This window comes from Hippocampus bargibanti, linkage group LG05 (assembly GCF_051943395.1).
Source record: "Hippocampus bargibanti isolate YZ-2025 linkage group LG05, ASM5194339v1, whole genome shotgun sequence".
Lineage (NCBI taxonomy): Eukaryota > Metazoa > Chordata > Actinopteri > Syngnathiformes > Syngnathidae > Hippocampus > Hippocampus bargibanti.
In genome coordinates this window covers 6,407,128-6,422,500 of record NC_142738.1, presented here as the reverse complement: position 1 = coordinate 6,422,500, position 15,373 = coordinate 6,407,128, and the positions used below count along the sequence as shown (strand labels likewise).

Here is a 15,373-nt window from a genome sequence, read left to right as displayed (position 1 = left end):
CTAAACCCAAACAAATTTGGGAAAGGCGTTCCACGTCACACTTTTCAAAAATGTACCTTGTCATACGAAATATTTTTCGGGATACACACGGAGCTGCCACAATGAGTGATGTGTCGTTCACGAACGAGCCCATTCTCCTCAACGATAATGGCCGCCGGCTTGTTTTGGTCCTCTATTCCCCGTCCCCAGTCGTCGGTTAAAGCCACATGATTGGTCAAGAAAGCAGCAGTGAGGGGACGGGGGGGTGTTACAGACAGAGAGTGAAGCCATTCTCCAAAAAATAAAATGGCTGCCAACATTTTTTTATTGTGCTCTAATCCCCCACCAGTCTTCAGTTAAAGCCACGTGATTGGTCAAGAACGCACCAGTGAGGGGAGGTGGTTTAAACATTAAAGAGACAGGCAGACGACAGTGAGAGACTAAAACAACTGATAGAGAACAGTGAAATTTTGACTCGTTTCAACTTTGATAGTTCAAAGGCAAAGTATAGACTGCAAGGTTAAAATTCCCATCAATCAGTCTCCACAAATAACCCGCACAAGCCAGCTGTACACTTGATGCAAAAAGCTATCAACCTAGCTAAACAGAACACAATTGATGAGGAGCAAGGTAAAATGATCGCAGAGAAAGCACCTACAAGGGATCATTCCTCAAGATGGTAAAAGAAGGCTACGTTCCTCATTAAGACTTTATTTATATGCAGTACAGTTTATTTCTATAATTATAATACCATAGCACCTTTATTATACATAAAGTAAGGTGTATTTTGTGTAGTTTTAAGGCTTAGAAAATTAGAAAGTAGAACATTATTTTTTATGGGGACCTGGGAACGGATTATTCTCATTTTAATGGTTTCCTGTGGGAAATAATTTTTTTGGGATACACACTTTTCGCCTTACACACTCTGTCCGGGAACCAATTAAGTTCGTAAGCCAAGGTATCACTGTACATACATGTTTGATATAGCGCTTGGACAACAGCAAAACCGAAAAAAAAAATGTGAATGGCAGTGAATGTGTTCAGCACGTAGACGGACGAAAAATGCAAACAGCCACCAACATTCAGCACTGCGCGATCGCTGCATTTCGAAATAGGATTTGGACATATTAAAATAAGTTGTCTCTTGAATTTTTAGACATAATCTGTAGTCTAACTCTCAAAAGGTTTTATGGTTTGGAGTGCTCCATTTTTTTGAAGGAGATTTTCAATGGGACGAACTCATTCACTGCCAGTCGATGTGCTAAAATGTGTCCACTCCAGTGCCAGGGTTTTTTTGTCATTGACACTGAAATTGCTGTGACCTACAGAATATTGAGTTTTAGGACTACATAAACATTAAATTCAGCGTAAGAAACCTTAGTGAGTCTGGAGTTATCTGAGCTTGAAATTGTGGCGGCTTCAATACAATACATATAGTACGTATTGGTTTATATAGCGCTTTAACAACAGCTCAAGCTGTAACAAAGCACTAACACAAACAAAAGGCAAATGCTGCCCCTTGTGGAAGGGAAAAACATTGCCAGAGGCCATGGTCAGTGCTTTACTGGCACCCAAACAGGAAAAAAACAAAACCTGAACTAATTCATAGTTTCAATTCTGGAATAAATTTGTGAATGGCAGTGAATGAGTTAAATAACAGTGCACGTTATGAAAAGTCATCTGGAGTGATCTGAGCTTGAAACGGGGGCAGCTGGACAAAATACAATACAATTCATATACTATATTGATTTACATAGCACTTTAACAACAGCTGAACACGGACAAAAGACAAACGTGAAAGGGAAAAACATTGCCAGAAGTCTGACCAGTGCTTTTTCGGCACCCTCTGTAATGAAAACAAAAACCCGAACAAATTTGGGAATGGCGCTCTATGTCACACTTTTCAATTCCCGAATAAATTCTTGAATGGCAGCAAATGACTTAAATCAATTTTGGATTTTTGACGTCCACGTGGGGATTTGGATGACTCTTGAGCACTATCGCATTGAATCTGTCCTGTCGTGTCTCCTCAGATCTTCCTGGTGACAGTCTGGCACTGTGAGCTCTTCATGCTCCCTCTCTTCCTGCTCCTACTCATCAGCTGGAACTACCTTCATCTATATGGCAGAAACAGCAGTTCCAACCAGGACCTGGTGAGCAAAACCGTCATAGCAGTTTGCACCACATAACCCCCCTCAATATGAAGACACAGAAACTGACACGCGTTGTCATTTACATATTAGAACAAGTCTGTCTTTATCATTCCCTACTTGGCGTACGATTCAAAATGTGGGCAGTTTGACATCATTTACTTGAATAATAGTTGAAGTGTGGGTAGGGAAAAGTGTCGGTCTCGTGTGTGGGTTGGCGGTAATTCCAAACAGAAAAATGGAGTGCAACAAGTTCAAATTAAGCCCGCGGGGTGTTGGACAAAGTCGGCGGACGGAGAGAGCGTGTGAAAATCAAGTAGTACACATATCGAAAGCATACAGAAATGTCATCATTGTTCGGATTTATGTTGAGACAGGAGAGGCCATTTTCATTTAACCTGTCAAAGACAAAGCAAGTAGAATTTGCCACAAAAAGATGAACAAAGAAGCAATTAAAAAAAAGGTTTTCTATGCTTATGAAATGGAAAAACATTTCCTAAAAAACATTGCCAGAGGTCTTGCCAGCGCTTTACCTAAACCCAAACAAATTTGGGAAAGGCGTTCCACGTCACACTTTTCAAAAATGTACCTTGTCATACGAAATATTTTTCGGGATACACACGGAGCTGCCACAATGAGTGATGTGTCGTTCACGAACGAGCCCATTCTCCTCAACGATAATGGCCGCCGGCTTGTTTTGGTCCTCTATTCCCCGTCCCCAGTCGTCGGTTAAAGCCACATGATTGGTCAAGAAAGCAGCAGTGAGGGGACGGGGGGGTGTTACAGACAGAGAGTGAAGCCATTCTCCAAAAAATAAAATGGCTGCCAACATTTTTTTATTGTGCTCTAATCCCCCACCAGTCTTCAGTTAAAGCCACGTGATTGGTCAAGAACGCACCAGTGAGGGGAGGTGGTTTAAACATTAAAGAGACAGGCAGACGACAGTGAGAGACTAAAACAACTGATAGAGAACAGTGAAATTTTGACTCGTTTCAACTTTGATAGTTCAAAGGCAAAGTATAGACTGCAAGGTTAAAATTCCCATCAATCAGTCTCCACAAATAACCCGCACAAGCCAGCTGTACACTTGATGCAAAAAGCTATCAACCTAGCTAAACAGAACACAATTGATGAGGAGCAAGGTAAAATGATCGCAGAGAAAGCACCTACAAGGGATCATTCCTCAAGATGGTAAAAGAAGGCTACGTTCCTCATTAAGACTTTATTTATATGCAGTACAGTTTATTTCTATAATTATAATACCATAGCACCTTTATTATACATAAAGTAAGGTGTATTTTGTGTAGTTTTAAGGCTTAGAAAATTAGAAAGTAGAACATTATTTTTTATGGGGACCTGGGAACGGATTATTCTCATTTTAATGGTTTCCTGTGGGAAATAATTTTTTTGGGATACACACTTTTCGCCTTACACACTCTGTCCGGGAACCAATTAAGTTCGTAAGCCAAGGTATCACTGTACATACATGTTTGATATAGCGCTTGGACAACAGCAAAACCGAAAAAAAAAATGTGAATGGCAGTGAATGTGTTCAGCACGTAGACGGACGAAAAATGCAAACAGCCACCAACATGCGTTTTGGAGCACGCGTGGTGTAAGTGGGGTTGAGCGTGCATTCTCCACCCTGTCTACTGCTGTGGGCTGGATGTTTGCCCTACACATTGCCTCTGAAGGTTAATGCTGTTCACACTTCCGACTCCCACTCCCTGCCAGAAGCCTGGACCCCCGCTCACACATCCTCCCCAAAGTGATGCCACCTCAGCGGTGAGTGCGTTTGCGGTCGCAGGCAAAGGTTGCATCCCTGGGCAATGTTAAAGCCCAAACTCACTCTCCGCATCCAGTTTGCCGAGACCTTCTCGTAACCCTCCGGCTGCCAATGACAAAAGCGCTCTTTCTGAGGCAATGTCACAACGGGGTCAGGGATGACTTGATATAAAGTGATATCGGCAACAACATCCAAATTAAATGTTTTTTTTTTTTCTTTTCTTCTTGCCCCTCCCGATCCCACTGTTTTTTTTTTTTTTGTATGCACTTGCTTACATGGCGGAGAAATGAGATTGCTTTGGTGTGATGGTGTTCGCTTGAAGAAGGCTCTCTTTCACCTCTTCCTTTTGTCTGAGGTCACCCCATGATGCTGTCTCTATGGCAACGAGCCTCTCCCAATAGGGGTGAATGTACTCAGAAGAAATTTCATTACGAGGGTGTTTGTTAAAAATGTTCCCGTCCCATAAACGTCCCATTCACTTGAATCTCTCTCTGCCCTTTTCTTTTCTCCCAGGTGAACATGAGCATGGGTGAGGATGAAGAGGACGACGACAAGGTATTTTATCTCCAACATTGTATTTTACGGGCTAATGTGTTTTGGTCGTACGTCCCGAGGTTTTATAAATCATCCGCCAGCATCTTATAATGTTTACCTTGAACGTTGACAGTGGCTTGACAAAATATCAAGACACATGAAAATAGATAATTAGAGTTTCAATCAATTTTAAATCGCCGCTAAGTTGTACGACTACATGATGTACTGCGAATACATCATATATAAATACAGGTAACATCCGAGTTACGACCGGGTTCCGTTCCGACAAAACGGTCGTAAATCGAAATCCATTCAAAATGGCCAACGTGACGTTTACACGACAGGATAGTATACGATGTCAATCTGTTGTTTTTAAGCAACGTTTTCTATTGAATACTATTATCTACCAAAATTTTGACAGTTCATTGATAAAATTTTATGTCTTTTAGTGTTTTTATCATTTTATATTCCGTGTTATTGGTTTTTATTACTGTATAACTGTACCTGTAATGTACAGTTTTTTAATATATTACAGGTAGTTTACCTGTAATGTATAATAAAACTGTTTACTGTACAGTTCATTTATAAATTTTATACTTAATTTTTTGTGTTGTTTTTATCATTTTATATTTCATATTATTGATTTTTATTACTGTATAACTGTATGTGTAATGTGTACAAAACGGTTTACTGTACAGTTCATTCATCAGAATCAGAATCAGAAAACTTTTATTCGTCCCACAATGTACTTACCTTTTAGTGTCGTTTTTATCATTTTATATTTCATATTATCAATTTGTGTTATTGTATAACTGTACCTGTATACAAAATGTTTACTGTACAGTTCATTTATAAATGGTATAGTTACCTTGCTCTCCCTGCTAAGAGGTCGCCCGACACACACGCTCGGATTCAGGCGGACGGCGAAGGAAAAAAGCAGCGTACAGTACTACAGATGTTGCCGAAACGGTATCTGCACTGTATAACTACTGTATTGAGAGTAGTCATGCATTGCTGTGCAAGTGTGTGACATGCTGGCTGGCCAAAATTCTAGTATGCGTTGCCGGCTGCTTGCTCGTCTGGCAGTTGTGGTCCTAAGTACGGGTGGTCGTAACTCGTGCCTGTCATAACTCGGATGTTACCTGTGTATGGTGTTACAGTCCTACGTACAGTAGCTGTGGCTAAAAAGCGAAGTGTGGAGAGTCTCTGTTGCCGAAATGTGTGGGTGTAGTCAACAATAGGAAAACCGAATCAACTTACAGAAATGTTTCCTTCTCAAGTTTTTATAAAGGCCATGATTATAAGCATACATTACGCCACCGGTGTCAAAATCAAGGCCCAGGGCCAAATATGGCCCGCCACATCATTTTATTCGGCCCGCCAAAGCAAATCAAACTTGTGAAATTCCATGATGCTTGCTAAAGTCCGAACCGAAATTTCAAATTGTCCCATACCACTCACTCAAAAGTTAGAGCTTCACTTGCTCAAAACTTCGGGAAAGAGAAGCGTATATTATAAGTGCTAAAAGTTAAAGTAAAATAGATCAAAATACTTTAAAAAGTAGTCGTGGTCACCCTTTTCGCCTCTATTCTGTCTTTGCTGAAATCAGCCTCTTCTAATGATGCTTCCGAATCATGAAAAATGAGCCGCTGTTAACTCCGCCCACCCTTTGTACCTAACATTTGAAGAAAATCATTGGACCCGCATGCAGGCAGTCAAAGGATGGATTTTATGTTCACACACGGAAGCAGCGCTTCATCATGATCATTATGTAGAACACCTGTGAGAAAGTCAAGGCCCGGGGGCCAAATCTGGCCCGCCACATCATTTTATTCGGCCCGAAAATTTGTAAAATTCAATGATGGTTGCTAAAGTCCGAAACAAAATTTCTAATTATCCCATGTAAATCACAATAACAGTGATTATTTTTTTCACTTCAAATTTGAAAACTAGACATTCATTAATTTGATGTGCGCTTTTATATGGAATATGTGGAGGGGATTAAACAATATAATGGCTTCCCTAAATGCATAACATCCCCCGAGAGGAAACCGTGACGACAATGTGGCCCACGGCAAAAAAAAAAAAATTACAAGTTTGACACACTTGCCTCACGGTATTCCATCTTTCGAAACTCATTCACTTCCATTCACAAATTTATTTGGGAATTGAAAATATGATGTAGAGCGCCATTCATTCAGGTGTTTTTTTTTTTTTTTTTTTTGGGTGCTGATAAAGCACTGGCCATTGCCTCTGGTGATGTTTTTTCACTTCCACAAGGGGGTAGAATTTACCTTTTTTCCATGTGAGCGCTTTGTTCTAGCTTCAGCTGTTGTCTTTAAACCAATATGTATGTATTGCATTGTATTTTGGACAGCCACCCTCATTTCAAGCTCATATAACTCCAGACCCATATGATTTAGGAATTAACTGTAAATCTAAGGTTTCTTACGCTGCATTAATTGTTTATGTAGTCCTAAAACTCAATATTCTGTGGGTCCCGGAATTCGAGTGACAATGACAAAAACTCTGGCACTGGAGTGGGCACATTTTTTGCACGTCTGGCAGTGAATGGGTTAAATAAATCCACAATGAACCTATCCTTGCATTTTGCGTCCTTGTAAAAGTGCATTTTACAAATTGATTCACATCTCATTACTGTCAGAAAGGAATATTTGTGGGTGATATTCCAAGTAGCTGCAAAAACTTTTTTTTGCCCTAAGGCATTACTAGCCGCTTCCATTTGGCGAGAAAAAAAAAACATCTTTCTTACTGTATGCACGAAAACTAAAACAACAAGAAATGTTTAAGGAGCCTGAAAAAATTAGCCTTCCTCCCCGTGCCACGAAATACCACATTCAATTACACTCACCCCCCATCCCTAACCCCCCTCACCCATATTTGGTGTAAGACACTTAACAGCCCTGCGCATTATTGCTTTATGGCAATGAAGTGCGTGCCCGACGCAAAGCCTGCGAGCGTTGACCCTTGTGCTACGCGCCCCAGCCCCGGCATTCATATCCATAATGCGCTCAATATATTCTGTTGTGATGACCGCCGGCTACTCGGGGGGGGGGGGGAACACATACACCGGCACTTTCTGTCTGCTAGGATGATGAAAATCGCATGATCGGTCTTAAATAGCAGAAAATTGCACAAAAAAAGTTTTATAGCTACGTGACAGGATTGACGCTGTGTAATTAATGTAATAGCTAGCTAGCTAGCTAGCTAACTAACCAACACACTACAGTGATACCTTGGCTTACGAATTTAATTTGTTCGCAGACAGTGTGTAAGGTGAAAAGTGTGTATCCCAAAAAATAATTTCCCATAAGAAACCATTAAAATGAGAATAATCCGTTCCCAGGTCCCCATAAAACATAATTTTCTACTTTCTAATTTTCTAAGCCTTAAAAAAAGCCTACACAAAATATACCTTATTTTATGTATAATAAATGTGCTATGGTATTATAATTAAAGAAATAAACTGTATTGTATAATAAATTTATTTTATTTACCTTTGTGATGGAATACTTGATGAGGAACGTAGACTTCTTCTTTCACCATCTTGAGGAATGATCCCTTGCAGATGCTTTCTCTGCGATAATTTTACCTAGTTCCTCATCAATTGTGTTCTGTGTAGCTGAAACAGGTGCATATATAGACCCCCTAGAAGCCTTTAGAATGAAAAAAACTGAGGACCGGCCAAAAGGTCCTCACTTGTCAAGAATGTCCTCACTATGTATAGTATAAAATGTTAGTGGTCCTCACAAAAAGAAAAGAAATAAACTGTACTGTATAATAAAGACAATTTATTTACCTTTGTGAAGTGTCGTTGAGGGCTTGATGGAATGGAGTGGCCGGTTTCATCAGCATTAAACATTTGATGAGGAACGTAGTAGCCTTCTTCTTTCACCATCTTGAGGAATGATCCCTTGTAGGTCCTTTATCTGCGATATTTTTACCTTTTTCCTCATCAATTGCTTTCTGTTTAGCTGGGTTGATAACTTTTTGCATCAAGTGGACAGATGGCTTTTTTGTGGAGCCTGATTGGTCTACACTCTGCTTTTGAACTATCAAATTTGAAACGAGTCCAAAAGTCACTTTTTTCTTTCCATTTTATCACCATTTCACTTTTGTTTTTTTTTTTTCAAGTTCTGTCGTCTCCCTTTCGTGTGTGTGTGTGTGTTCTCTCACTTTCTCTGTCGTCTGCCTGTCTCTTTAATGTTTAACCACCCGCCCCCCCCTCACTGCTGCGTTCTTGACCAATCACGTGGCTTTAGCCAAAGACACCATTTTGTTTTTGGGAGAACGGCCTCACTCTACTTCTGTCTGTAAACCCCACCCACTCACTGCTGTGTTCTTGACCAATCGCATGGCTTTAACCGAAGACTGTGGGCGGGGAATAGAGGACAAATCAGTCGGCCACTATTTTCTTGTTAGGAGAACGGGCTTGTTCGCGAATGACACATCACTCATTGTGGCAGCTCTGTGTGTATCCTGAAAAATAGTTCGTATGCCAAGGTAAAATTTTCAACCGAAATGTTCGTAAGCCAAGGGGTTCGTAAACCGAAGTATCACTGTAACTATCTAACTAGCTAATGAGCTAACTAACTAGCTACTTCGCTAACTAACTACATCACTAATAACTACTAGCAATGTTTACGTGGATATGTATTACATTTCTCTTCACCTTGAACCTCCACTTATGATCAAGGTCTTTTTAGTTTAGTCGAAGAAATGCCAATGCGAGCGTTTCCCTCTCATCTTAAAACTCTCTGAAATATCCCCCCTCTCCTCCTTCCCCACCTCTCCGTGAGACTTCCTAAGCTCTTTCGCATACTGAGAGAACGGGGGTCTGTGGAAAGAAAAAAAAAAGAAATATCTCCTTTCATTTACTAATGAAGCAGCAGGCCGTGTTTGTTTTAAGCTGTCAGCTTTAATTTAAAGTGGCTTATTTGAAAGTGGTGTTATGGTCTGCGCTGTCACTTGAGCGCGATATCGCACGGCGAGATCAAGCCTGTGTCGCTTTACACCTCCTATCAAAGTCTGACTTTCAAATATTTGGGGTTAAAGAGTGATCAGTTTTAAGTTTGACGGCTTCAAAGCCTCGGCCCCCTAACATACCAAGAAAGCCCAAACTCCCTCCGCCTCCCCTCATAAGGAGGTTGTGATTACCACCCAAAATATGTTTTTTATTCCCCCTTCTTTCCCCTGAGGAAGGAAATATGCGAACCGCGGGAACGCTTGGGCATGATGGTAAAAAGAGGCGAAAGGCGACGCAGTGTTACGGCAGGATAATACACAACAGATCCTCGGTCTGTGAACAAATCTGTCCTCAGGGGTGGGACGGAACAGCTTACAAATTATGTGTGCGCAAAGTGACTTCTCTTTCAGCCCTTAGGTATCAATTGTGCACACAGACGCTATTTAATCAAAATGCAACGAAACGGGAGAGGCAAAAGTAGTCCACAAATCCCCAATAGAACTAACATGGGGGAAGATGAAACGGGCCGGGAGCTGGTTCCCAGAGGCGATTTTTCAAAAGGGCGGGTATAGCGGGGGGCAGAGGATGTGCTTGATGGGGTGCTAGCTTGGGCCAAGAGGGGATGCTTGTTCGCTCCATGCCTCGGCCGAGTGTCTCCGTGAGTGCGCCAGAACGTCCGTGCCATCATCTGCAGCATTTGATGCCGCAAGAACTGCTTTCTCAACACGTTTGAGCGTAATCAATCATTTTGTACGTGGCGCTAAGTCATGAGAAGAACCACTGTTTTTAATTGTGTAACTACAATTCAGATGAGTAGTTTTACTTATGACAGGAGACTATACAGTTGAGTTGAGGTGAAAGTCAACCATATTTAAGCTATTGATTGAGTGAAATTTTGGGGTAAAAGGCAGCAAAAAAAATATAAATTAACTCACGAACTAACTCCCCAACTACCGAAATAATTAGCGAAATAGTTAAATAGCTAATTAACTTTCTCACTATCTCACCAGCCAACTAGACGACGAACCAGCTAACCACGCTAACTAGCTATCTAGCCAACTGGTTAACTAGCTGGCTAACTAACCCTAAATAAAATAAACAAATAAATAAATAGACAAATAGATAAATAAATAGATGAATAGATACACAGATAAATAGATAAACAGTGTGGCAATGGGTGGAATGGAGGACTCCAAAATGGCTGTCACTCATTTTCTTAAAATGGCTGCCATTGAATGACGTTAACAAATAACATGCAACATTGTTTTTTTTTCTTGTGTTCATGTTCAAGCACCAAGTTAGGGTGAAAAAATTAAGAGTAATTTTGTGAAGTTTTCACAACTGGTACATATATGACAGGAGAAGATGAGTTGAATTAGTAGTAGCTCACCATTTTTGAAGTGTGAGTACTTTTGACACCAATGATGCGGCTCATCTTTGGTCAGATATCCTTTCCAACGCTTAGTCAAAGGAATCCAATGAGCTTTCCTCCCTGCTACCACAAATGTTTTGTTTATTTTAGTTCAGAGGATCGAATTAGTTTTCCGTGACGACACTTCTTATTTTTTTTTTTACTCTATTTGAGCTGATATGCAAATTTGAGTAGCTTTTTTCTTATCCACGCAGTCTAGTTCAAATTGTTTGATTACAGTTTGACGGAAGAAAGATATGGAAAATATGTTTTGTCACCAAGGAGATGCAGCATTTCATGATTTTCTTTTTTGTGAAAGAAAATGAATAATGATCATCTTCAGAGAGGTGCCTATTTATTTATACTTCAGAGGGCATCTATTTGTCTGTTTTCTTTCCTTTGCATTTGAAAGCCATTTTGCTCATCATCTGTGTCTGCGGTCGTTTATGTTTCGTCTGCACTTCTTATACACTTACAGTATATATACATGAATACATGCAAACAGGAAGGATAATATCCTACATTAGAGATGGATTTGTTTAGGCCACTTTTCAATTCTGTATCCCTAGGTGATATAAAACATGTCGTAACATTTCAGTATGTGTGTGTGTCCTATAGGATTGCAGTACTTAGTGCAATTGAAGAGGTTTATTACTTTGTCCGCCGCCGAAGTCAATTTAAAAAACTTTTTTATATACAGAACTTACAAACTTAATTGGTTCCCAGACAGAGGATGTAAGGCAAAAAGTGTGTATCCCAAAAAATTAATTTCCCACACTTTCAAGATGACATGCAGTTTTTAATCCACAGACATGGTTACCAAACACTCCCCCCCCCCCCCCCCCCCGGTCCCTGACTTCCTGCCCCCAACCTCTTTCTGCTATATTTTGGTCCCTAGTTACCACAAGGGCACACAAACCAGTGTCTTCTTGTGCCGGTCCCAAGCCCGGATAAATACAGAGGGTTGTGTCAGGAAAGGCATCCGCCATAAAAAACAAACTTGCAAATCAAACCTATGAAGATGGAGGACACTGATTCACTGAGGCGACCCCTTGCAGGCAAAAGCCAAAATGAAAAGAAGACGACGAAGTTGCCCCCCACTATATTCACTTTTTTTTACAGCTATTGTTGTTGATGGCTTTTTACTTTCTTGTAATCTCTGCCCAGATGGGAAAGGAGCGACAATACGCTTTTTTGGCCATTCACTCAATACATACAGAACAGTCAACCGGAAATTGGGGGGTCCTCTGTACTTCTTTGAAGGTGTCGGACATTTCGCTCCTCATCCGAAAAGCTTCGTCAGCGAACTAAAATTGTGCTGGTAGCTCTGGCCCAATATATATATCCCTAATGGACCGAGTTGGCGGTGCCAGTACCCTCCTTTGATAAGGTTGGGGAGAGCAGAGGACTATTCCCCGAAGCTAATCTGATTACTTGACAGATTATGCCTGTGACTGGCCCTGATTGCCCCATTCACTCTGGTATCACCTCATCAGCATGACTAAGCCTATGTGGTAATTTTGTACCAATTACTATAAGAGAAGAGGCCTGGCTCCACCACCTCTGGACATGAGGGATATATATATATATATATATATATATATATATATCGGGCCATACCTACCAGCAAAATTTTAGTTCGCTGATGAAGCTTCTTGGATGAGAAGCGAAACGTCCGATACCTTCAAAGAAGTACAGATGACGCCTGAACAAACCTTTTCATCTACCAAAGCATATTTGCCGTGCTTTTGCCTTTTTTGGCCAACGGCGAACCTCTGTCGCAAAGCCAAGATCCAACACCCGGTTGGGGAGTGCTAGTGTGGGAATGGCTCTCTTCCTGCAGACCCTGACAGCAGGGAGTTTTCTCCCTTCCCTCCCCGCTCGCAGACACCGCCACGTTCCCATGGGGAACTGCGATAGCGGCGTCCCTGCCTGGACCACGTCAACGCGCTTGTCTGCTATCATAAACATACGGCAGACATCCTCCAGCCTCCGTGGCCGCTGCCCTTCGCCTCCCTCGTCTCTGTCATCATTCCTGTCATTATTTCCTCCTTTTGATGTGAGTCTTTTCAGGCCTCTTTAGGGCGGCGTTATCTCGATGCACTCCTCTCTCCCTCTGGAAGGCTTTACGCGCGTCCTCCATTTGGTGCCTTGATGTGATCAAAAAGACAAACCCGCCATCCTCTTAACTCTCCCTCTCTCGCGCACCCCCCTTGCCTTTTCCCTACCTCACACATGTTGACTTAGTGCATTGCCACACTCAATTATGATGTCATGCGTGAAACATAAAGAACGTTATGGCAAAAAGGGGAAAAGCTTTTCTGTCATGTACAGAAAGTGTCGACCTCCTGCGGGTTATTGACCCGGGACGGATAGTTTCTCGAGATTCTGGAAGCCTCCCACCCCCCATGCAGGTTCCATTGTGGAACCTGATTGCAGTCGATCATAAAAAAAAAACGGACAAAATCCAACTTCAACGGATAGTTAGGACGGCGGAAAAAAATCATTGGCACCACCCACTCTCGAGGACTTGCACAGTGCAAGAATCGAAACAAGGGCGTGGAAAAATCCTACTGGACCCTCTGCACCCTGCTCACCACCTTTTAATAATAATCCATTTCATTTCTAAGGCCCTTTCAAAACTCTCAAGGTCACTTTCGAGTCACCGGATTACTTTTTCCTGTGGGTGAGTAGCGGCAGCCACTCTCAACCCAGAATAACTCAAATAGATCGAAAGTTAGCTAGCTAATTTGATAACTAATAGATAGCTAGCTAGATAGCTAATAGATAGATAGCTATATAGCTAATAGATAGCAACATGAGCCAGCGTTCACTCAACCCGGAATAACTCAAATAGATAGTTATTTAGCTAGCTAGTTAGATAGCTAAATATAGCAAATAGATAGCTAGCCAGGTAGCCAGCTAGCTAGTTAGATAGCGAATAGATAGCAAATAGATAGCTAGCTAGGTAGCTAGATAGCTAGGTAGGTAGCTAATAGATAACTAATAGCTAGCTAGATGGATAGCTAATAGATAGCAAATAGATAGATAGCAACATGAACCAGCGTTCACTCAACCCGGAATAACTCAAATAGATAGAAAGTTAGCTAGCTACCTAGCTAATACATAACTAATAGCTAGCTAGATAGGTCCCCTCAGGCAGGCGCGACCGATCCATGTGTACCAAATCTCAAGGTCAGTTTACAGTCACAGGATCAGCTCTTCCGTGGGTGAGCAGCGATAGCCCCACGCGCCAGTGTTCACTCACCCTGGAAGTTACTCAAATAGATAGAAAGCTAGCTAGAAATCTAGCTAGCTATTTCTTTATGGTAAATATCCCTTGCTGAAGATTTTGCTCCAGTTGTCGTTTGTCGTCATGGTGCACATTGCAATAGTTGTGTTGCGTTGTCTGCTAAAAGCTTGACCTCATTAAAGCTTTTTGTTGTCATTTTTTGTTATTAATATTAAGGAACCAGGAAAAAAAGGTTTGATGGACAAGATCCACATGGTGCAAGAAGTGGTCCTGACCGTCCAGAATATTTTGGAAGAGCTTGCCAACATCGGCGAGCGTACAAAAAAGTACACCATTCTGTCTTTAGTCCACATTTCATCAAAATATTCTGAATATATATTGACGCTGTTCCTTTTCTTTTGCAGTTTATTCAACTGGTCGGTTCCGTTCATGTCGTGTTTGGCCTGCCTGGTCCTCTTTGTGGCTACCTTGCTTTTATATTTTATCCCGCTGCGCTACATCGTGCTCATTTGGGGTAAGTGTTGATTTTATTACATTACATTAGATGAGATGAGCCTTTGTTTGTCTCACAGTGGAGAAATTTACAAAATTTCACAGCAGCAAAAACAAAATACAGGAGCTGCTGTAAAGGCAGGCACTCTCACGGCGCTATTTTAAATTCCAAAACAAACAAAACAGGTTTTTTTTTGTCATTTTGTCAGTTTTAGGACAACAGAAACATTTAATTGAGCGCAAGAAACTTTAGATGCTCTTCTTTCATCAGAAAAAAAATGTTAATTCCTAAGTTATATGGGTCTGGAGTTATCTGAGCATGAAATGGGGGCGGCTGTACAAAATACAATACAATACATACATATTGGTTGATATAGTGCTTCAACAACAGCTGAGGCTGGAACAAAGCACTAACATGGACAAAAGGGAAATGCTGCCCCCTTGTGGAAGGGAAAACCATTGCCAGAGACCATGGCGAGCACTTTATCGGCACCCAAGGATGAAAAAACAAAACCCGAACACATTCGGGAATGGCGCTCTACGTCATATTTTCAATTCCCGAATAGATTTATGAATGGCAGTGAATGAGTTAAATTAATCATCAATGTAAACATTAAAATCTAAAAAAATAAACAATAAAAATAACACAGTGATACCTTGGCTTACGAACTTAATTGGTTCCCAGACAGACAGTGTAAGTCGAAAAGTGTGTATCCCAAAAATGAATTTCCCATAGGAAACCATTAAAATGAGAATAATCTGTTCCCAGGTCCCCATAAAA

The 15,373-nt window shown here is 41.1% G+C and overlaps 1 protein-coding gene across 1 annotated transcript in view; it reads left to right on the top strand.

The window, feature by feature from the left end:
* mctp2a (multiple C2 domains, transmembrane 2a) overlaps positions 1–15,373 on the top strand; it is a 70,309-nt gene that overhangs the window by 43,818 nt on the left and 11,118 nt on the right. The window contains exons 19-21 of the mRNA XM_088995964.1: positions 4,429–4,470; positions 14,317–14,426; positions 14,505–14,614. Of these exons, the coding sequence (XP_088852090.1) occupies positions 4,429–4,470; positions 14,317–14,426; positions 14,505–14,614 (262 nt within the window). The remainder of the gene's footprint in view (positions 1–4,428; positions 4,471–14,316; positions 14,427–14,504; positions 14,615–15,373) is intronic.